General features: G+C 33.5%; 2 protein-coding genes across 2 annotated transcripts; both read right to left on the bottom strand.

Moving 5' to 3' along the window:
* Window positions 1–720: 720 nt before the first annotated feature.
* LOC133173380 (uncharacterized) lies at window positions 721–2,657 on the bottom strand. Its single transcript, XM_061308363.1, has one exon. The coding sequence runs from the start codon at window positions 2,645–2,647 to the stop codon at window positions 812–814; it is 1,836 nt and encodes a 611-aa protein (XP_061164347.1). The 5' UTR covers window positions 2,648–2,657; the 3' UTR covers window positions 721–811.
* A 5,706-nt stretch (window positions 2,658–8,363) lies between these two features.
* LOC133173510 (uncharacterized) lies at window positions 8,364–21,851 on the bottom strand. Its single transcript, XM_061308491.1, has 2 exons — window positions 21,224–21,851; window positions 8,364–13,546 (listed from the first exon to the last, which is right to left on the bottom strand). The coding sequence occupies exons 1-2, from the start codon at window positions 21,849–21,851 to the stop codon at window positions 8,544–8,546; spliced, it is 5,631 nt and encodes a 1,876-aa protein (XP_061164475.1). The 3' UTR covers window positions 8,364–8,543.
* Window positions 21,852–23,619: the final 1,768 nt, after the last annotated feature.

The raw sequence follows: 23,619 nt of genomic DNA, 5'->3' as shown, positions 1-23,619 counted from the left end.
GTGGTAGACTCTTTGGTGTCTTTATTTCGAGTTCACTAGGATATATCGAGTGAACATATGAATGGAAGAAAGAAATGGCGGTGGATGAAATTGCTATGCGTGGAGTCAAACTCATTGTTGAAAATGATATATCCTGAGCACATCTTCAGAATGATTAGCAATGGAAATGTTTATCTTTGCTCAGATTCCTTGTTTAATAATTACTCATTATACCTCTAGTAGTTGCTTTTCACGTTATATTTAAACTATCAACAGAGGAGCCAGTGGAATTAAAAAAGATATAAAGAAAAATAATGAACAGTTTTGTAAACAAGGCATAAAATGTGGACCTCTGAACATTCTAGAGGAAATGAATATAGACATTATTAATACTAATTAATAAGGCAGGGTTAAAAAGGTAAGGCACAAATATATTCTGTTAACCAAAAATTATGCTATCAATCTTTATAAATATGTATGATACTAACAATAACTTTAACAAATTTTGCCCTTCCAACATAAATGAGTGATGCAAATAGCATCGGAATTAGCGATTAATTCGTCTTATTTACGACATTCACCAATTACTAAAAAAAGAGGTATCATGGCAAGTGTTCATGCTGGATTGTTAAATGTGATATCTCCCAGTAGACTCATAGTAAGTGTTCATGCTGGATTGCTCTCATTATATCCTGTATTCTCATCAGTGTAGCAGTTTGTATTTGTTGGAGTGGACGTTTTTGTCTGAGGGATTGTTGGTATGAGAAAAGAGCAACCTGAAGGTCCCCTGTGATCTGTTGACAGATCCCCAGGATCTGCCATGATATGTTTTTCATTCTTTCAGGTACATACACCCCTCGTCAAAGTGGACTAAGGCCTGTAGATTTTCGAGAGCTCTTTCTGCACGTAATCTGTCAATATGGATGGAGCAGAGGATCTCTAGCATGTACAGCAGGATAAATGAGGGAATAAGCAGACAAAAACTTCCAATCTGTATTCCAGACTGTTCTGGTACTAATTCAGTTATGTAACAGAGGTTAGTGTAAAGTTTGATGTCGACTGCTGTAGCCCGCCTTCGTTTTGTAGAAAAAGACTGTCTCCCTACAGCCTCAATATATTTCGCTGGGTAGACATGATCGTTATACATCAGATATGGCTGTATTAATTTAGTTTTTGTCATCTCTATAAAAGATAGAGATTTCATGTGTCTAGATGTCTGGTAATAGTACATGGCAATGTACAACATGTCAGAAATACAACCAAACTTGGCTGCTAATGTCAGCATGTGACACACCATTTTATCATTTGTGTACATCAATTTGTTGGCACATGTGATAGTCCTCCTGTTAAATAATAAAGTAGCAGTTGTTTGAAGTAATTGAGCAGTATGTTTCTGTAACAAGACAACTTGATACTGTGTCAGATATGAACCTATTAAATGTTCTACTGTGTGTAGATTCCTTATGCAAGAATCTAGGTCCCAAAACAAAAATGAACCAGCATTATATATCTCCTTGAAAAGTTCCCAATCAAGCTCAGTCTCTGTATTGAGATTGTATTCATCTGTGTAGAGAGACAGACTAGGATTATGAAGGACAATTATAACATAGGGCCTGATAGAAGGACTGTAAAGCAGGCAAGCTAAACCCTTCTCATATAACTCATACAGTCTGAGGAATAAAATCTTTTGTACTTCACCATGGATTTTACTCAGAAACATATTGTTTTCAGGAATAAAAAAATTTGGACAGACCCCCTCATAGACCCATTTAAGGAGAAGCTTAAAACAGACCCATAAACATTTCAGGAGATTTTGTGGACACCAAAAAGGGATTGTGTTTTGTTGAAGTGCCCAGAAAACTGCTGTTTTCATGTGATAAGAACACAGTAATTTATCCTGGGAATCCAATCCACTATTAATTATCTCTTTGAGAAAAATTTTAAGCAAACCATAAGATAAGAATTGACAATGGTTCATTGAATACATAAGTTTTTGTTCTGCTTGAGAAAAAGATATTCTCCATTCATGGTCTTCATGATTTCCTAATTTGTGTCCTATAGGAACAAAATGACATCCATTTCTGACTATATCATGAACAACTTGAGGCTGTGGCCAAGAGTGACATCTGTCTACCCATGAGGAGCCAGATGGAGGCCAAAAGTTGCACTGAAAGCAGAAGGCAACATCATAATCTATGTTTCTATGACTGCCACTTGCACAGGGTCCATGTTCATAGCAATTTGGAAGGAATCCTGAACACATCAATCGTCTGAATTTGGAACTGGAGATATAAAGTTTGTCATTCATTATGACACATGCTTGTGGCATTACTCTTCCCTGCATTGGTGTCATTAATTTTAGTAATGTGAAACCAGGAGGGCTCTCAGAACACTCACATAGAAGGAGACATTTTTTGTCTGTAATGTACCGAGCTTGATCCAAGTCCCAGACTACTTGATTTTTGAGTGACCAGTACATCGTGTCCACATCGGATCCTTCCAGTCTGAATCCTTCTCTGTAACTACCACTGTATATCACTTGTTCCAAGTTTACTGACATTATTTCATTAAATAAAATTTGGGTGATGTCCATTATTTGTCTCCTTATGTTGACCTGCATGGAAGTTCCCTCTTTTCGACACAGTCCAGCAAACACAGACTCTGACATGCGCTGTATTCCTGACTCACTGACAGAAATACATCAGCAAGTTAACATAAATCTTATACTAACGAGGGTTGTTCAATAAATAATGCAAAAGGTCATCTGAAAATAGGAAAAGCACGTAAAGCAGATTCTTAATACCTTCAACCCCTAAAAGCATTCCCTGTTAACATTTACACATGTCTAAAGTCTTTGTACCCAAAAATAAAAGTTACCATTGATAATCCTTTCTTTGGCTGTATGTACATGTTTTACTGGACCTCTTAAATAATAGGAAAATTAATAAAACATATTTGGAGCCCTTGCTTCTCATTGCAATAATAGGACGACAGCTTTCTCTTTGATTCCACATTTTATTCTTGATCTTCCTTGATCTTCCTTTTCGGCTATAAAAAGTACAACAATGTTTCGTCATCTATCACTCAAGTTTATCAAATCTTCTTTTTTGTAAAAATGTTTATTTTTAAATAGACCATTGGCACATTTAACGTGTGTTTTCTCTTAGGCATTTGTAAAGATATAAGGCACCCTTCTGATAGAATTATTGTTAGATTTATTTCAATTGTCAGAACTCTATAAAGTGTCCTGACGATGAAACGTTTTGTGTTTTGGCATTTTCAGATATCATTTTGCTCACAGCATCCATAGTTTTGGTAAAATTAAATACTTCTACATTTATTATGATAAACTGTATGTTGCATTACTTATTGAATGACCCTCGTATTACATGAATTCATTAAATATTACTTAATAAAATTCCACAAATTTTATTAGTAAAATCTATTTTGTATTTCAAGACTGATTAATAATTTGTGTAAGTAATTAAGACTATCTTACACTAGAGATGAAGAGTAGGAAGCCACCTCTCAGAAATTTCTTCTAATACATAGATAAAATGAATGTGGAGTAGAGCAGTCTCTAGAACAAAGCAATCAAGTTTTCCATTGCTATAATATATAGGTGCAAAGGGAAAAAATTCTTTCAAATATTTCATAATATTTCAAGTATCAAATCATGGTTTTCAGATCATTAGGAAACATTTAACAAATTATGCTTGATATAGCTCTATTTAAATGTTGTGTAGTTCATGATTACTAGTATCAGGAAGGCCTTTACTGATAAAATAAATTTGTTTATTCACATCCTTGCCAACCCTTCTCAAAGTGCCCAAAGCTATCATTTATGAGTTTGGTTTAAAAATGTAAATAACATACAAATGTACGTGTAATTCAATCTTAACAGGAAACAAATACTGAGTTTTATATTGTCAAAATTATTCCATATTCAATTTTCTTGACTAAATTATGATAAACATCTAAAATCAAGAAGCGTTGTCTACCATGCGTACTGCACGTGTGGATAATTAACTTTCTTAAAATTTATATTAAATTAAACAATAAAATGCTTTCTTTGGTTGTTAGCATGGGAATAAATGTTGCAGTTGTTGCAGGAAAAAAATATATAACCCACTTAAGTGGGTCATGTATTTTTTTCTGCAATACCTGCAATTTAATTCCCATACTAACAAAGAAGGAAAGACATTTTATTATTTATATTTATATCTGTATAAATATTCAGCTAATATAAAATTAAACACTCTAAATATAATATCATTGAAATGTACATCATTATATGTTTCATGGATGGAACAGCCGCTGTCCAAGACTGATGGACAACGATAGTAAAATATCTACAAAGGTACAGATAAGGATAAGGAAGAATCCTCTTTTTAATTTGATTGGATGAGTTTCATTGATGCTTTATTAAGTAATATCAGTGGATGTCATATTTGTATATTTTTTTTTTCCAGTCAGTTGGCGATGCAGATAAAGGAGTTTGTGGTAGTGTAGTGTTACGACAAACTTTATCAGAGTTAGAGAACTTAAACAACATAATGATTGTAACATGTCTTCACATTCCTGAAACAACCTGGAAACTATTTACTGTATAATTACTGATATCTTGAATGAAAAGGGGTGACATTTTTTGCTTTCAAATTTAACCTAATATAGTTGACTTTATATTAGAGCTTTTATATTTAAAATAATCTATTGAATTTGATTATATTTTTAATGAATCCAGCCTCTTTACAATGTAGAATGTTTTGTACCAATTGCACCCCGTTATTAGCAGACTCTTTTTTGTATTCATATGAAGCAGAATTTGTCCAAAATTTTGTACATGAAAAGAAGAAAACACTTGCTGTGGCCTTCAACTCGACATTTAGATATATCGACGACGTATTGTCAATTAACAATGGCTATTTCCATTCTTATGTCGATACGATATATCCTTGTGAACTTGAGATAAAAGATACCACAGAGTCTGATACATCTGTTTCATATTTGGATATTTTACTTGAAAAAGATGTTAATGGTAATCTAACAATCAAGCTTTATGATAAACGTGATGACTTTAACTTTTCAATCGTCAACTTCCCTTACTTATGCAGCAATATACCTTCATCACCTGCATACGGGGTATATATTTCTCTCAGTTGATTCAATACGCAAGAGCATGCTCTACGTATGTACGATTTCTAAATCGAGGTAAATTATTGACAAATAAGTTGATGAAACAAGAATATCAGCTGTCTCGTTTAAAGTCATCATTTCGTAAGTTCTATGGTCGATACAATGACCTTGTCAGCAAATACAATTTATCATTGATTCAAATGCTGACTGACGTTTTTCATACTAATTGTTAGTCCATTATTTACACACTGAATTGTCGACGGATTTTTCCGTTATTTCCCGATCATGACAAGGAGCACACGGCGGGTGTGACCGGTCGGCAGGGGATGCTCACTCCTCCATGGCACCTGATCCCACCTCTGATGTTTTGGAGGTCCGTGTTTGCTCTGCTCCTATTTTGTATTGTATAATGGCGCAGCACAGTTAAGGCTGCAATAAGGAGGTGGGGCCTAATTTATACGGGAAATGCTTACTATGACATCATACAAAAATTGAAGTTCTTCAAATTACCACAAAATAAAATGATTTGCTATTTTAAACTCTTGGATAGCTGTAAACTACATCAATACTAACTAGTGCATGCATTTTTGTCGTTGGTTAAATCCCAAACAGCAATATATAAACAATTCACTGATCGCGATGCACTTGTCAATGTGACGTCATATTGTAAAATTTGACGCAGTTTGTATGCAGTGAGAGGCGGATCAAGTATATTTTATACAATGAAAAATGTATTTTGTAATTAAATAAAATATTATTTGCAGATATATAAGAGGCCATTAACTTGGATGCCATATCTATTTTATGATTTTATTCATATAGTTCCCGTACATTCCCTAGACAAACGATACTGCCGTATATTTGTATGCAGATTCATTGAAGGGTAATAGAAGGGTCGTAATAAATCGATATATTGCAAGGGCATACCTTCAATGAATTATGACAAGCTTTTACACATAAACTCAAGAAGTATGAAGATATTTGAAAAGTGCTGCGAACCTGTTGAAATCTTACAGATGAATTAATTATATCTATATTTAATGTACTTGACCAGCAAAATATTCAACATACGGTCTAACAAATGTAATTTTAGCAATTAGATAGTAGAATCTATATAGGTTCGCAGCACTTTTCACAAACTACAAAAAGTGTTGAAAATAATTATATATTAAACTTAGATTTTTAACTTGGTTATGCCCTTGCAATATTGGAATTTATAGATGACCTCAATACTTCAGGTATATTTGCTAAAATCACGTGACTTCCACATCACGTGACAAGTCTAAATAAGAAATCTAATTGTCCTCAACATGTAGTTTTTAACCAAATTGCATTTGTCCAATAATAGTAAAGTCCTAAAAAGAATCGCCCATCCTTGTAAAGAATGTATTTTCTATGTAAAAGATTCGCCGATATTTCCATTTGGCACCTTAACTGTACTGCGGGACTTTTGAGCTTGAATACTGTTCGATATCTCCATATATTTCATTGTATGAAATAATTCTGCTTTGTACAATTTGCTTAATTGCATTGTATATTTGAACGTAGATGACCTGGGTCTGGAACAGATGCTGTATGATTTAAGTGTGTCTTTTAGTATAATTTGTGTTTATGAAGTAAATAAAATCATTTAAGAAAATTTACTCCTATTTGGTTACATGTAAGTATACAATAGTTAACTTTTTTTTTCCTACTTCAGTTCAAATTTTCTGTTGTTCAAAATACTATTAATATACATGTATATGAGAAATATGATAAGTGTTAACAGATGTCTTTCGTCCTTAATCATCTTAAATGTTTTTTTTTAACTTACCTGAGCCGAATCCAACCAAACTTTTAAGTTTAAACTAAACATCTTTGGTTCAAGTTTCTTCAAATAAATGGTTAAAGACTCATTACAGACTCATTCAGTGGAAGAGAATTAAAATATATAGAAAATTAAAATCTCACGAATCACTGAGCCAGAAAAGATGAAACGTGAAACCTGAAAGCTTTCTGGCATAGTTTTGATTCAAATTTGGTCAAGTCATGGAACTCGGGTAGGTTCGAGCCACAATTAGGGAATTACATGGAAATAAATAAGTTCCTTGTTATGTAGCAATATACCCTTAACACCTGCATATTGAGTCTCAGTTGATTAATATGAATGAAATATGGAGATGGCAAACAGTAATCAAGCTCAAACTCATCTGAAACATTACAAACTGGGAGCAGGGCAAACACGGACCTCTAAAAACATCAGAGGTGGGATCGGGTGCCATGGAGGAGTAAGCATTCCCTGTAGACCGGTCATACCCGCCATGTGCTCCTTATCATGATCAGGAAAACGGAAAAATCTGTAGATAATTCTGTGTGTAAATACATGTAATGGCCTAACAACTGGTATGAAAAACGTCAGTTAGCATTCGACTTAATGACAGATTTATTTGCTGACAAGGTCATTGTATTGACCATAGAACCATTTCCAAATGGTGATTTTAAATAAAACTGTTGATATTCTTGTTTCATCAACTCGTTTGACAGTAGCTTGTCTCATTTTACAAATTGTGTGCACGAGGAACATATTGCATGTCGAATCAACTGGGAGACATAAAGCAGGTAATAATGGTATATTGCTACATAAGTTATGGAAGTTTACGTAAAATAACGGTAAATGTAAAATTTAAATATTTGAAAATGATTCGTTCATGCTTTCATTTATTGAGTGCAATATCCATATAAATTAAATCTCTTGGTCAAACATATGGAATGTATATCCATACATATGATAAACGCACAAATGATGCACAGATGTCTTCAAAAGATAATTCAGAGAATCATTCTGCACAAAATATCTCTACTTAAAAACTACACAAGAACACTAACTTCTTATTCTATTGGTCATTACTAATAATCAAAAGTCCATAGTTATGTACATAATAAAATATAAACATGGAATAGCTACAAATCTCTCTCTCTCTCTCTCTCATATCATACTTATATACATACTTTTAAAGCAAACAATAAATAATGTATAGAATACAAAACTTCTCAAGATATTGAATAGTAAAATAAAACATAAAAAAGAAAAATGTAGGAGCCAAGTTTACACAACATATACAGACTTTTATTAGATATTGTAACTATGTCCGAAATACATTTAATGATAAATATATCATTTATCAAACATAAACACACTGCTTATCAATATTTTAATTTATATTAATACTACAAATATATAACAGTTTGAACATTTTTCAGACAGAAAAAGTAGTTGTTTCCGATATTTTGTTTTTGTTTAGTTTTCACAATATATTTTAAATCAACCTAACGCTATTATGACGATGGAAGTTAACACTAATAGAAAGGTTACATTCTGGAATAGTGAACTGGTATACCAATCAATTCATATAAACTTTCACCGTAGTTTATAACATACTTCCGAATTTCTAAGCAAGATTGTTAACATTTTTCTTGCGGCTAAGAAAATAAACCATATCTATATCCCCCGCCTTAGAAGAAGAATCTAAAGCTGTATTACCATCACAGTCTTTGACATCCAAGAGGTGGGGATAATGTGTTAAGAGTAATTCACATGCATCATACATTTGATGAAGACATGCAATATGAAGTACACTTTTTCTATCATTTGTCAAATCATTAATATCCATATCATATGCGACAAGATAGGAAATTATTTCTACATTTCCACCTTTACAAGCTGAATGTAACACTGTCCAACCTTTACTGTCTCTTAAATGTAGTAAATCTGAATTGCAATTGACAAGATACTCACATGTCTTCATATGCTCATGGCTACAACAGAAATGAGAAATTGTTTCTCCACCTTTTCCTGCATGACTGACATCTACCCATTTCCCAGTCAAAAGCTTAACAATATCAATATTACCACCCATGGCTGCATCATGTAAAACTGATCTACTACGTTTGTCCAAAAAATTCAGTAAATGGGGGTAGTGTTTGATAAGGAAATCACACAAGTCATACTGGCCATTGAGACAAGCAACATGAAGAACACTCTGATGTTCATTTGTAACTGCATTAATATCCATACCTTTTTCAATTAGAAAAGAACAAGTTTCAACGCTTCCCGCTTCGCATGCTGAATGTAACACGGTTTTGCCTTGTTGGTCCCTAAGACGAAGCAAATGACCACACTTATTGACAAGAAACTTACACATTTTTAATTTACCTTCACGACAACAAAAATGTAAAAGCGTCTCGTCGTTTTTTCGTACAGATCTCACGCATAGCTCTTTATCAATCAACTTCTTTACAATGTCAATGTTTCCTCCGATGATTGCATTATCTAAAACAGAACGTCCACATTTGTCGCCGACATCCAGTAACTGTAGATAATTATTAAATAAGTATTCAAATATTCCATAATTGCTATGAAGACAAGCAATATGGAGAACATTTGCACCATTTTTTGTCAATGCTTTGATATCCAAACCCTTCGCAATAAGGTAGGGAATCATTTCTACATTTTCACTCTTGCAAGCTGAATGTAATACCGTGCAACCTTCATTATCTGTGATTTCTTGTAAAAAGGAATACTTACTGAGCAGATACTTACAAGTGTCAAGTTTACCCCCACGACAACAAAGATGTAAAACTGTTTCTCCATTGTTTCGGGGTGTTTTGACATTCATTCCTTTATCAATAAATAACTTTACGAATTTATCCTTGCCTCCAAAGGCTGCATCATGTAATACAGTATTTCCACACTCATCCTTGACATTAAGTAATTGTGGATGGTTATCAATTAAATACTTACACACATCAAACTTACCATTCAGACAAGCAATATGAAGAACAGTTTGACCTGATTTAGTCAGTGAATTGATATTTGTACCTTTGCTGATCAGAAAGGAAACAACCTTCAGATTCCCATGTTTGCAAGCTGTATGTAACGCTGTCCACCCATGAGGGTCCTTGAGAGCCAGTAAATTGCTATAATTATTGACCAAATACTTAATCATTTTAATTTTTCCTTTACGACAACAGACATGCAAAACTGTCTCTTCACTGCTGTTCAAAGAGCCAATGCCAATTCCTTTCTTAACAAGCAATTCTACAATATTTACATTACCTGCAACTACTGTACTATGTAAGAGAGACTTTCTGTCTGTGACATTCAGCAATTGTTGGTGATGCTCTAGTAAGTATTTACATGCATCATACTTACCTCTAAGACAAGCAATTTCGAGAACATTTTGTCCATTGTTTGTCGATTCAAGAATGTTTAAACCCTTTGTGATAAGTAAAGAAATCATTTCTAAATTTCCACCCTTGCAAACTGAATGTAACACCGTGAATCCATTTTGGTCCTTGGCTTTCAATAAATCAGGAAAATTCTCGATAAGATACCGGCATACTTGTATTTTGCCATCTAGAGCACAAACATGCAGAACTGTTTCTCCTTTGTTTGTAAGAGATCTAAAGTTCGCTCCATTGTCAATCAACATCTTTACGATGTCAACATCACCTCCCAAAACTGCACTATGTAAAACTGAATAACCGTACTTATCTGTGCCATGCAGTAAGTTTTCATAATTCTGGACTAAGTACTTGCACATTGCATAGTTACCATATCGACAGGCAATATGCAGAGCGTTTTTACTATCCTTTGTCAATTCATTGATATCCATACCCTGTGTTATCAAAAAAGAAAGTATCTCTTCGTTCCCACCCATGCAAGCTGAATGTAACGCTGTCCAACCTTTAACATCTCTATCAGGCAATAAATCAGAATGATTGTTAATTAAATACTGACACATTTCTAGCTGACTATTACGACAGCAGAGGTGTAAAACTGTGTCCCCGGTTCTTGTTACTGATCTGACGTTCCATCCTTTCTCAATCAACAACTTAACGATATCAATATAGCCTTTCCAGGCAGCACAATGTAAAACTGAAACAGTTTCGTCCATGATATCTAACGATTGTGGATAGTTATGTATTATGTACTCACACACGGCATACTGACCATACCTACAAGCAATGTACAGAACAGTTTCTTTTTTCTTTGTCAGTGCATGCATATCCATACCTTTTGTGACCAGGAAGTCAATAATATCAACGTTTCCGCCAAGACAGGCTGCGTGTAACACTGTCCATCCATAACAGTCAGTGACATGTAATATTTGGGAATAGTTATTGACAAGATATTTACAGATGTCTGTTCTACCCTCAAGACAACATATGTGCAACACGGTTCTACCGAAATATGTTTTTTCGTCAATTTCTAAATCTTTATCTACATGTAATAAAAACTGAAAAAGAGATAAGCTTCCACCCCTGGCAGCTTTATGAAGGACATTTTCACGACTTAGGTCCCTAACTTTTAACAGATGGGGATACCGATTCATTAAATATTTAGTCAAATTTTCCCGGCCACTTGAACACGCGGTATGGAGGATTGTTTCGCCAAAAATATTTTTACTATTGGCAATAGGTCTTTGAGAATCTGTCATAGGGACTACCTTCTCCTTTTCAAATAAATCTAGTATATATTCAAACATATCAATTTGTCCAGAGAAAGCAGCCCAATGCAGCAACGTTTTCCCATGTTTATCAGTATGGTATTGGACCAGCATAGGGTATTTTTCTATCAGGTATTTCACCATTTCTAATTTTCCTTCTTGACATGCACACGTGAGAACTGTGTGTCCATTTTGAGTATCTTTTTCGTATGGATCCAAACCATGTTGTAATAACAGCTCAAACATAGCTTTGTCTCCAGCACTTGCTACGGAATGTAATGCATTAGCGCCCTGGTCACTTTTTATTTTTGCTAGAGACGGATATTTTTCCAATACTTGTTCTATGATGTGAGTTTGTCGCATGTAACAGATTTCTTGAAGTAAACTGTGTCGCATACAACTCCATATTGGATGTAAGGAAGCGCTGGTGTTATTGAGATTAACAGACTCACATATTTGCATCAGTAAATTTAAATTTCCACTCTGCACTGCATTAAAACACGTTTTCAGATCACACTCCACCCCTTGCGATAAAATAAAATCAACGATAAAAGTTTGATTTTTTAAACAAGCTGCGTTGAGTGATCTATATCGTTGAGTATTGTCTGAATTCGGCAGTAAGTATTCTACCCAACTCTTATTTCCAGCTTTTGCAAAGTGTACCATTATTGAATCTCCGTTTAAGTCACGACAATTCCTAAAATTACTTGTACATTCTTGTGTCTTAGAAATGAAGTCATGGAATTTTGAATCGCTCCATAATTCCAATAAGGATACTGAAATATATCCTGAGACGGACTTTTCACTAACAATCTTTGCAATGCGAATTGCAACCACCTCAAACAAATCGTTATCAATTGTTACTTGTGAGGTGTTAGGAATTTCACTCGTTGTCAACATCAGGAGAAGTGGGTGATCGCAATGTTCTATTATTTCTTTAGGCCTATATTTGATAAATACATTAAAAATTGAGTCTTGAACAGAGCTATGAAAAAATTTACAGGTGTTTTCTATCGTATCCCTAATTGTTAAAAAATTATCAAAACAATTCACGTTGTCCTGAAACTCATTCATATTTGAGTTTGTTAAACCAAGTAAATCTAAGGAAGCTTCTTTTTTCTCTTTATCCTTGTAAAAGTTATCAATCAATTTAAATTCCACATTTCCACCATGAAGAAGAATGTACAAAAGAACAGCAGTCTTTGCAGATCTTTCCTGTATCAGTCTTTCCATGTAATCTCTTAAGTGGAGGAGGGGATTTAGAAAAAAATCTGATGTGTTTTCTATATATTCTTCAAATTTAGAATTGTCTCTTGCATACCTGCAACATTGAGGAAACCCTATCGATGAACACATCTCACTTGGTCTGTGGAACGTTTTACCTCCTTTCAAATATTGAGTCAAATTGTATTTTTCTGCAAACAAACGAATTTCGTCGTCTTGCAATGCGTAATCACCGCTGGATAAGTCAATCAAGGATGACTGGAGGAATACATCATTTTTTGTACGATGTACATATTCCATGTATATATCACTTCTTATCGTCAATATTAAAATGTTGGACTTCTTGTCATAGCCAGTGTCAGACCTATTCTCGATCAAAACTTTAATGTTCCCACTGTGCAATTTGAATTCGTTAACATCATTCTTACACATAGAAAATTCTCCAAACAAATTATCAATGAAAATCACTTTATTCTCACTGGGTGCTACATGTCCATATATATCTGCAACCTTGAAAAGCTGCAATGGGGATTTCCCGGTATCCATGAAATGTTTCATCAGATGTTCGGCTGTTGTTGTTTTTCCTGATCCTGGATTGCCCTTAAGAACAACATAACCGTTTGCTTTAATCAGATCCTTTGCTCTTTTAAATGCTGACAATTCAACATATAAATCACTCATATCCTGGCAATGTTTGTTTATTTTCATTGTGGTTGTTTCTGAAACATGAATGTATGAAAAAAAAGTGAAATATAGATTTCGAACAGTGATCAATCTAGCAAAGTCTATGAACATTACAAATCGTGAAGAGGACAAATAGTGTTCTAATTTTGGTCTATCTTCCTAACCAATGAAATACTTATTCGTCACACTTTCTTTTGATGAAAACCAACAAAGAAAAAGTATTCCTTTTCTAGGAATGATGGGCATGGGATATCAACAGTAAGTATTCATGAAATGTCTTGAAATAAGTTTGTATAAATTTATGCTATTGTAAAAATGCAATCACTGAGCTGAAATTTTCGGCAAATGTTTATTTATCATATTCAAGTACATCTTAATATTTTTACTAAACAATAGGCAAAAATAAGAGTTTTATTATACTTGAATGTGCACAGGGTATGGTCCTACGGCGCACGAAGAAAAATAATCAGAGTTTTATCAGGGAGTATGCGAGTATTATTTAGAAATGAAATAAATAGCTAAGGTTCGGGTAAAAATTATCGTATTTTTAATTCAGTATACGTATGTATTTTGTCGTCATTTGGAAAATTTCAAGGAATTTGCTTTACTTTTGCCAGTTTTCCGAGGCTTTGAAATGGGAAAGAGGTAAACAAATCTGTCCGAAAAATGGCGACGTTTGATGACGTTACGGTGTACTGGGCTGCAGTTCAGGTATATGTTGACTGAGGAGTAATGACACATCAATAGACTTTAAATGATAACAGAAGATAACAAAGTATAAAAATATTCCTAATACAATAGAATACAAGTGGAATTTAAGCGGAAGCTTTTTGATCGAGTCCCCCGGTAGATCAAAGCGTACAATCAGCTATTTGCCATAACGAAAAAAGATTTCATTGCAGACCAACGAAAAAGACTACCTATTTGGTTCAGTGAAAGCTAGAATACCTTCCATAATTTACTAAAACAAGGTTTTATAAGGTCCCTTATGTTTGATTGGTCCCTCGACTGTTTATGGGGGAATGCAGGAGAACTTGAGTGTGTGCGTCACTAAAATTCCCGGAATTTTAGTGAGGCTTATCCAGGTGTTTAAGCAAAGATGAAACATGACGTTACTTTAGACATTTTGACGTTATCACCCATGAGCCGTAAGGCGATACCATACATAACATAAAATCACATACTTTGTTTATTTAAAAATACAGCTCTTTGAAATTTGCTATGTATATTGATGAAAAATTCACTGAAGAGTAGGGAACATCTTGGAAAGCAGTTTTGATTACTGTAGATTCCTAAATATACGCGAGGAGTTAATTATCGCGTAATTACGCTCGCGAAATAAAATTACTCGCTTTTGTTTTTATGGTGATGAAACCCATGTAAAATCTCTTGATAAACCTCCCACTCGCGAATTATTGTTCTAGCGATTTGACGTTAAAGAGCCATTTCGCGATAATAATTACTCGCGAAAAATAAGGAATCTACAGTATTTTCCCTCTAGACTACTTAGCCACGATATTACTGGACAATTCTCGTATAAAGATACCACAGAGTCTGACACATTTTTTCTATCGTTTACTTCCCTTACGTATGTATGTAGCAATATATATCCTTATCACCTGCAGCTGGGGTTTATATCTTCCAGTTGATTCGATACCCAAGAGCATGCTCCAGGTACGAACAGTTTCTAAAACGAATTGAATTGCTTAAAAACTTTTCAAAATATGGATAAACTCTTTGCATCTTGGGAAAAAAATGTTTGGGAAATCATGTGTCATTAATTCAGTAGTTACATCACAACTAATCTAAAACCTCCAGAGCTTAAACTTATTTAAAAATTTTCAAATTTGTATAAAGAAGCATTTTGTAGTTTTAATTATTGTAAAAGTTATATCGATGAGACTAAATTGTCTAACCTAATCTGTGCTTAACAACCAATGTGGAATAATAATATGTTTAAATATGATAACACAAAAAAATTGTTTTAAAAATTGGATACAAAGCGGGATAACGCATGTTTTGGAAATTTTTAACAAAAGTGGACAATTTAAAACTTTACAGAAATTGTGTTTTTGATCTGAAACAAAAATCGAATTGGATATGTGAATAAAAATATTAAAAACGACACTCTATAAAAAAAAATCACTAAGATTCAATATGACGATGTTCGTACATACAAACAATAGTAAATTGCTAATTCCTTTTTATCAATGTTTTATATTGTACTGAAGATAACAAATGTTATTTTATCTACTCAAGAATTATTCTTCCCAAGAATTTAAAGCTGCAGGTCATCAATTACTATTAAAAAATTATTTTCTGTAGCAAAAGGGAGCAGGAAGTATAAATATAGACGCAAAGTAAACAATCTTTATGATGACGACATGATGAAGATAACGAGAAGTGATCGATCTCATAAAAATCTACAAACAATGCAATTTTGTAAGCAGGGTACAAAACACGGAAAACAGAGAAATTCCAGAGATGTGCTAAGGAGGAGTAAGTATCCTCTGTTGACCGGCCACACCCGCCGTGAGCCTTATATAAAGATCAGGTAGACGGAACATTCCGTAGTCAAATTCATTAATGAAAACAATTGCCTAACAATTGGTATGAAACGCGGCAGCCAACATACGGTCCAATGACAGGTTATATTTGCTAACAATGTCATTATAACGACCATAGAATTTACAAAAAAGGCTGACTTAAAACAAGGTTTTTGAAATCCCTGTAACATCAAATTGATCGTACTCGGAGCATGCTTGCCTTTATCGTCTATAGTCAGTAAAACAACCAAATATGAAACATATGTGGTAGACTCTGTGGTGTTTTTTATCTCAAGTTCACTGGGATATATCGAGTCGATATAAAAATGGAAGTAACTATTGTTAATTGATAATACTTCGTCGATATATCTAAATGTCGAGTTGAAAGCCACGGCAAGTGTTATTTTCTTCTCAAGTACAAATATTTGAATAAGTTCTACTTCATAGAAATATAAAAACAGGTCGGCCAATAAAAGAGCACAATTACTGCCCATGGAAATTCAAACAATTTGATAGAAGACCTGGTCTCCGAAAAGAATATATAGATCATCGGCCTCTTCTTACATATGTAATGAAATTGAAGACATTAGAGACATTTACTTTTTGACTGTGAACGTGTTCAAATATTATGGAAAAATCTGAGTTCAGTGTTACATCTTTATGTACAATGGAAACATGTAATCTCTGGCTTTTATTCTGAATACAAATTTAAAATAGTTTGTAGATGTCAGAACAAAACTGAAACAAATAATGTTACTTTCTTATGTAAAAAAAAATATATCAAAACAATATGGATTTATTTCTGTTTATCAAATGCACATTTGTTTGAAAATGTTTGTGATTTTGTAGAAATGTTATAATTAATATTTTGTAATCTTATTATTCTTGTTATGCTAACCATCTTGTCCCAGGATAGTTAGAAAATGTAAAAGGGTTTGTATTGAAATATATAGAGATAACGAACAGTATTTAAGCTCAAAAGTCCATTCAAACAATAAAAATCAGGAGCAGAGCAAACACGGACCTCTAAAACATCAGAGGTGGGATCAGGTGCCATGGAGGAGTGAGAATACCCTGCCGATCGGTCTCACCCGCCGTGTGTTTGACTTAATGATAGATTGTATTTGCTGACAAGGTCGTTGTATCTTGTATCGACCATAGAACTTACGAAATGATGACTTTAAAGGAAACTGTTGATTCTTTTTTCATCAACTTGTTTGTCAATAACTTACCTCTTTTTAGAAAATGTTCATACGTAGAGCATGCTATTGCTTATCGAATCAACTGAAAGATATAAACCCCATCCATATGCAGGTGATAAGGGTATATTGCTGCACAAGAAAGGAAAGTTGACGATTAAAAAGTTAAAGACATCATGTTTATCATAAAGCATTTGTTAGATTACCACTTTCTAGTAAAATATCCAAATATTAAACAGATGTGTCAGACTCTGTGGTATCTTTAATTTCAAGCTCACTGGGATATATCGTATCGTGATTAATAAAAGAACCTCTAGAACATGAGTTTTATAGTATGTTCTATGAAAACATGTGCTTAATTATGTACTAGTAACAGGGTCCCTTGATAAAATAACACGCTTTTTAAAGGAAACTGTGCAAATAATGCAAAATTTAAAACGGAAAAAATACCAGACATCATTTAAATAATAAAAAATGTTAATTAATCTGAAAAATAGAGAAAAAAAAATTGTGGTCAAGCAGGGTATCAAATCCGGGTCACTTGCATGCTATCAGGAACTTAACCATCAGGCCAAGTTTCTTTAAAAAAAAACAGAGAATATTAATATCTAGAAAATCCATCGATATATTCCAAAACAAAATACATATTTAGCCTTCAAATTAGAGCATCAGAGTGAAATTTAAAAAAAAAAAAGTGGGAAAGTTGAACATATTGTATTCACTTCCTGTGTGTATGATACGGCTACACCATTAATGCGCTTCTGCCTCTCATTATCTACCAGACATAAAAGTTTGGCTTCTGAATCATTTATTGTTTATCACATATCTCATCACCTGTAAGGTTTGTTTCAAACAGTAGGGGAAACAGGAGATCTCTGCAGGAGAATCAACGATTGCCCACTTAGATCTAGAAACTCAAGGAACCAGTTGGGGAACATTTTAACCTTAACATTTTAACATTTAAACCTTAAAGGTCACAAAAGGGATGACATAAAAGTACTGGTTATAGAAAATAACATAAAATGGACCGATGGTCAGGAAAAAAGCAATGAAAAGTTCTGGATGCAGAGGCTGAAGTCATTCAGCCCCGATGGTATTGACCTCACCAGGATGAACTGAAAGCGTTAAAAATGTTCTGCTTAATAGAAATCTTAAATTAAAGCTAATTAAATTCGATTCACCATATTTCTAAATGCATCAGACTTACTTGGGTAAAACTTTTAGTAATGGTACATTGTAAAGCTTCTTAATTATTGTTCTCAGTGAGGATATATTTGCACTTTGATTTTTGATCGTCAAACATATCTTCAAATTCTGCAGTCTTTATTTTAAGATAAAAAGACTAAAAATGAAAATTACGTAAAGCTGAACTGGTGTTTTTTTTTTTTCGTAAAATCGAATTTATTATATGATTTCAAAGTATAAAGCCGACCCCCGTCAAATTCGTCGAAATCTTAATTTAAAACTTTTCAAAAAAAGTTTCACTGCCAAGTAAATACTCAGGGATTTAAGTATTTTTCCATGTTTCATATAAATTCATTTTGTGATTAAACTGGTTGTTTTATACAACATTTCTTAATCAACATTTATTGCAAGCTTTCTATGTTTTGATAGGAGAGAAATTTAACTTTTTATGAGTAATGGGTTAATGACTGGAACTAGACAAGTGTAAAGGCTTCGGGTGATAAATCAATCACGTAAGTTGAATGAGAGGGGATGAGCGATTGATTGATTGCATGTTTTAGTCTAATTCGATAATTTTTTTCACTCACTTTTTCACGTTTATACAGTACCACATCATATACCGTGAAGGACTTCAATTTTAGACCTGAACTCGGCACTAGGGCAATTGAGTAGTAGGGCCTATTTATCGTGCCAAGGGCAATGGTGACGCGGGACCTCAGTTTTGAAGGTCTCATCAGAATGACCCATGATTTTTAGTTTTGATTCCGGACCTTGGCGAAGAAACAGTCACTTGTTTTCTTTATGTCTTAGGTTTGACACGGCGCGCTCTGGAACCCTCACATTTTTTGAAAAGCTTTTTTAGATAACACATACAATGGAACAATACACATGAAATCAAACATATTAAGTTCAAATATTTTATTTCTATTTATATGTCGATTCGAAAATACTAGTCAATATGTGATGGTAGTATGGATGAAAAAGGCGAAGATAACAAACAGTGATCGATCTAAAAAAAAATCTATCAACAATACAAATGTGTGAAGAGGGCATAAAACACAGACTCTGAAAATTTCAGAGGTGGGAATAAGCATCCTCTGTTGACCAGTCACACCAGTTGCTGTAAGCCTTATGTATAGATCAGGTAGACGGAACATTCCATAGTCAAATTCAATATAAAAACAAAGGCCTAACAATTCGTATGATACAAGTCAGCCAAATAAATTATAGTTTATATTTGCTAACAAGGTCATTATAACAACCCTAGAATTCACGAAATGCGAACTTCAAACGAGATTGTTGCAATCCCTGTAACATCAACTTAGCAATCAATAGCATGCCTCGCTTTAAAAACTGATCGTATTCAGAGCAAGCTTTAAGTATCGAATAAGTTTGCACAAAATGCTGACTTAAACGAGGTTTTGAAATTCCTGAAACATTAAGAACTACTCACACTGACTCTTGATTCCCGTCTACATTTCACACCCATTTAATTCAATACTAATGGCAATTTGGCCGTAAAATCTTTGTTGAATGCGAAGAACAGTTCAATGGTAATTGACTGATAATTTTAATACTAGTGTTAAATAGTTAATTACCCCCTGATTCCAGCTCTTTAAATAAGGAGGGTAGACGATATTTTTCATTGAAATCGAGCTTTAAATCATCACCACATTTTAAAATATTCTTGGATATGAAAAAATGTTCCTTAAATCTTTTCTAATGCTTTACTCATACAAAATTAAACATATATTATTAATAAAATACAATGTTTTAGTTGTAAACCCCTTTGAAATTGGTGAAAAAATAAGCATTTTTGTAGTTTTTTGTCTGTAAACATATTCTCCCCCCGTAATACACAAAAAGCTTTGGTATGAATTTGTGAAATGGCAGTCAATATTACCTGTAAAAAGGAATATTTGTTTCACGGAGGGGGGAGGGGAAGATGTTTTAAAAATATTTTCCGTTTTCCTTTGATTTCTATAGTGAAAAACACAAGTTTTACCACAATCAGCTGATAAAGGTGCACAATTAGTCCCAACGGAATTCCAACAGTTTGTTGGAAGTCCTGGTCTCCGAATACTACATAAATGTTGTCAATGATTTCATATTTTGTTATATACCAAACTATGCATCACTCAAATTTGCTGAAAAATTTCACACAGTCACGTGCCACTGGGATCCGACGTTCCGGATCACCATATCACCCTCTCTGAAACTGATGACGTAGTACACAGAATACATTACAGTATTTATTATTGATTATTAAAGAGTTCCTTGAAACAAAATGTTTTTTAATATATTATTATAACAGTAACTTGATCCGAAGAGCCGTATCACGTCTCGTTAAGTTGCTGTTAATAATATATATATATATATATATATATATATATATATATATATATATATATATATATATATATATATATATATATATATATATATATATATATATATATATATATATATATATATATATATATATATATAGATTAAATCTTAACATACAAAGCAAACACTCCCTTACCTATTTTTCTGGCAACCTGGGGATCTAAACGAAAAAGAAATGCTTAAATAAAATCATTAAATAAATAAATGTAAACTTTTATTAGCTCTTTTTACATAATTTACATGTTTTAAATCTTTGAGGGTCATTTTTCTGTAATGCCAGTAGAAAACTTAAATATTTTTTTTCTGAATGCCGTTTTGAATAAAGCATATCAAGAATTTTGTTGTTTAAAAAATCACATGAACCATAGCTTCGATAAACAGACGATATTACCTGAATAATGGTTTAGAGATTTCTGGAAGTCTCCCAAATTTCCAAGTAAATCAATGCATTTTTTCGTTTCTTCTGGATCAATTGAACAAGTTTTTATCTTGGTGACCGCGTCCTGATAGACAGTTGTACCTAAATGTTGCTCCAATTCAACAACAATGTCCCAGATAATTTGCCAATTCAGTTCAAATTCTGCTTGTGATAGAGAAAGATCAGTGGTATGTCCATAGCATTCATTTCTAAGCATTCGCATCCTTTCTATGTTGGCGGCAACACTTCTGTCATTGGGATCTGGAATATTTCCCCAGCCTTTCGAAGGTGGAGATATAGTTTTACAAAGATTGCGTAGGAGGTAGTACAACAAAGATATATCTAAGTCTGTGTAATCCCCCTTATATATTCTTGTTGGTAAAGGGAAAACGATTTTTTCCTGGTCTGAATTAAGGTTCTTAATTTTTTGCCTATTCCTTACCGCATCATTTCTAAAATCTTGGACTTTATTGGACAAGTCAGAAGGTGAGACTTCTTTCCTCAGAATTGCTCTCAGTGTATCTGCACAGGGACCCAAGAGAACCATAGCCAGTCTAGCAGTATTTGCAGCTTCTGGGGTAGCATACTTTGATAAAGACATCCTGTTTTTCCTCAGTTACTTGGTTCTTGCTTACACTAAAAATCAATAGGTGGACTTCTTTATATTGACTGGCGAGACATGAATAAAAGTATTTGAAGCCACCAATGACTACACTTTTGTTCTGCCATAAAAAAAATCAAATATATTTCTCATTAGTTTAAGATAACAAATTTTGAACAAAACTATCAGATATTTTTTATACTTTATACTTCTGGAATCAGTTATATTTTGTAGTCTCTGTAATCTTTCTATGATCTTTTCTTAGCTACCACTCTTGTGTACCTAGAATGTTTCAAAGAAGAAACGGTTGGCCTGTAAAAGAAACAATTAGGATATAATTCTTTCAAACTTTATTTATCTATCATATAAAATTGAAAAAAAAAGAATCAAATTGTATCTGAAAGGTGTTTCTGTGAAATATATGAAGATAACGAACAGTATTCAGGCTCAAAAGTCCATAAAACAATACAAAATAGGAGCAGAGCAAACACGGACCTCCAAACATCAGAGGTGGGATCAGATGCCATGGAGGAGTGAGCATGCCCTGCCGACCGGTCACACCCGCCGTGTGCTCCTTGTCATGATCGGGAAATAACGGAAAAATCCGTCGACAATTCAGTATGTAAATAATGGCCTAACAATTAGTATGAAAAACGTCAGTCAGCATTTAACTCAATGATAAATTGTATTTGCTGACAAGGTCATTGTATCGACCATAGAATTTACGAAATGATGACTTTAAACGAGACAGCTGATATTCTTGTTTCATCAACTTATTTGTCAATAATTTACCTCGTTTTAGAAATTGTATATACGTAGAGCATGCTCTTGCGTATCGAATCAACTGAGAGATATATACCCCGTATGCAGGTGATGAAGGTATATTGCTGCATAAGTAAGGTAAGTTAACGATTGAAAAGTTAAAGTCATCACGTTTATCATAAAGCTTGGTTGTTAGATTACCATTAACGTCTTTTTCAAGTAAAATATCCAAATATGAAACAGAAGTGTCAGAATCTGTTGTATCTTTTATCTCAAGCTCACCGGGATATATCGTATCGACATAAGAATGGAAATAGCCATTGTTAATTGACAATACATCGTCGATATATCTAAATGTCGAGTTGAAGGCCACAGCAAGTGTTTTCTTCTTTTCACGTACAAGATTTTGGACAAATTCTGTTTCATATGAATACAAAAAAGAGGTCTGCTAATAACGGGGCGTAATTGGTACCCATGGAAATTCCAATAGATTGTAGGAAGACCTGGTCTCCAAAAACCACATAGATATTGTCAATCAGAAACTCAAGCATCTTTTTAATGTCAACTTCAGAGTACTTGTGTGTACAATCAGAATGTTTTTTAACAAAATAATTTTGCAAATGACCAATGACAAGGTAAGTATATTTACGAGTTTGGTAAAATCTTGTGATTTCAAATTTTCCAAAAGTTCCTTGGAATTTTTAAGTATCCACATCTGATTTACACCACTTCTCGAATATATTGTTGCACAGTACTCTTGAAGTTTCTCCTTCACCACTGTTAATATCTTAGTGAGGAGTAAAGATAGAGGCTTGGTTGAACATTTACTGGAACCTGCTATGTATCTTTGTTTGTAACCATAAGTCGTACTTAAACCAAACTTGCATGGATATTGATCTTGGGATGTACACTAACTAGAAAAAAATATGATTTGAAATTAGCCTTACTTATGGATAACATTCGTCGAGGTGAGGTAATCATTGATTACCTATGTTTTGATATAATA

This window comes from Saccostrea echinata, unplaced genomic scaffold (assembly GCF_033153115.1).
Source record: "Saccostrea echinata isolate AGI-Se365-2 ecotype Australia unplaced genomic scaffold, CSIRO_AGI_Sech_v1 ptg000056l, whole genome shotgun sequence".
Lineage (NCBI taxonomy): Eukaryota > Metazoa > Mollusca > Bivalvia > Ostreida > Ostreidae > Saccostrea > Saccostrea echinata.
This window is presented reverse-complemented; position numbering and strand designations above follow the sequence as displayed.

Bases quoted from the DNA above. Each gene is read 5' to 3' on its own strand.
- LOC133173380 (XM_061308363.1), bottom strand. From the start codon at position 2,647: ATGTCAGAGTCTGTGTTTGCTGGACTGTGTCGAAAAGAGGGAACTTCC.
- LOC133173510 (XM_061308491.1), bottom strand. From the start codon at position 21,851: ATGTCTTTATCAAAGTATGCTACCCCAGAAGCTGCAAATACTGCTAGA. The intron at 13,547-21,223 runs GTAATATCGTCT...TTCATGTTTCAG, and splicing joins ATCTCTAAACCATTATTCAG to AAACAACCACAATGAAAATA.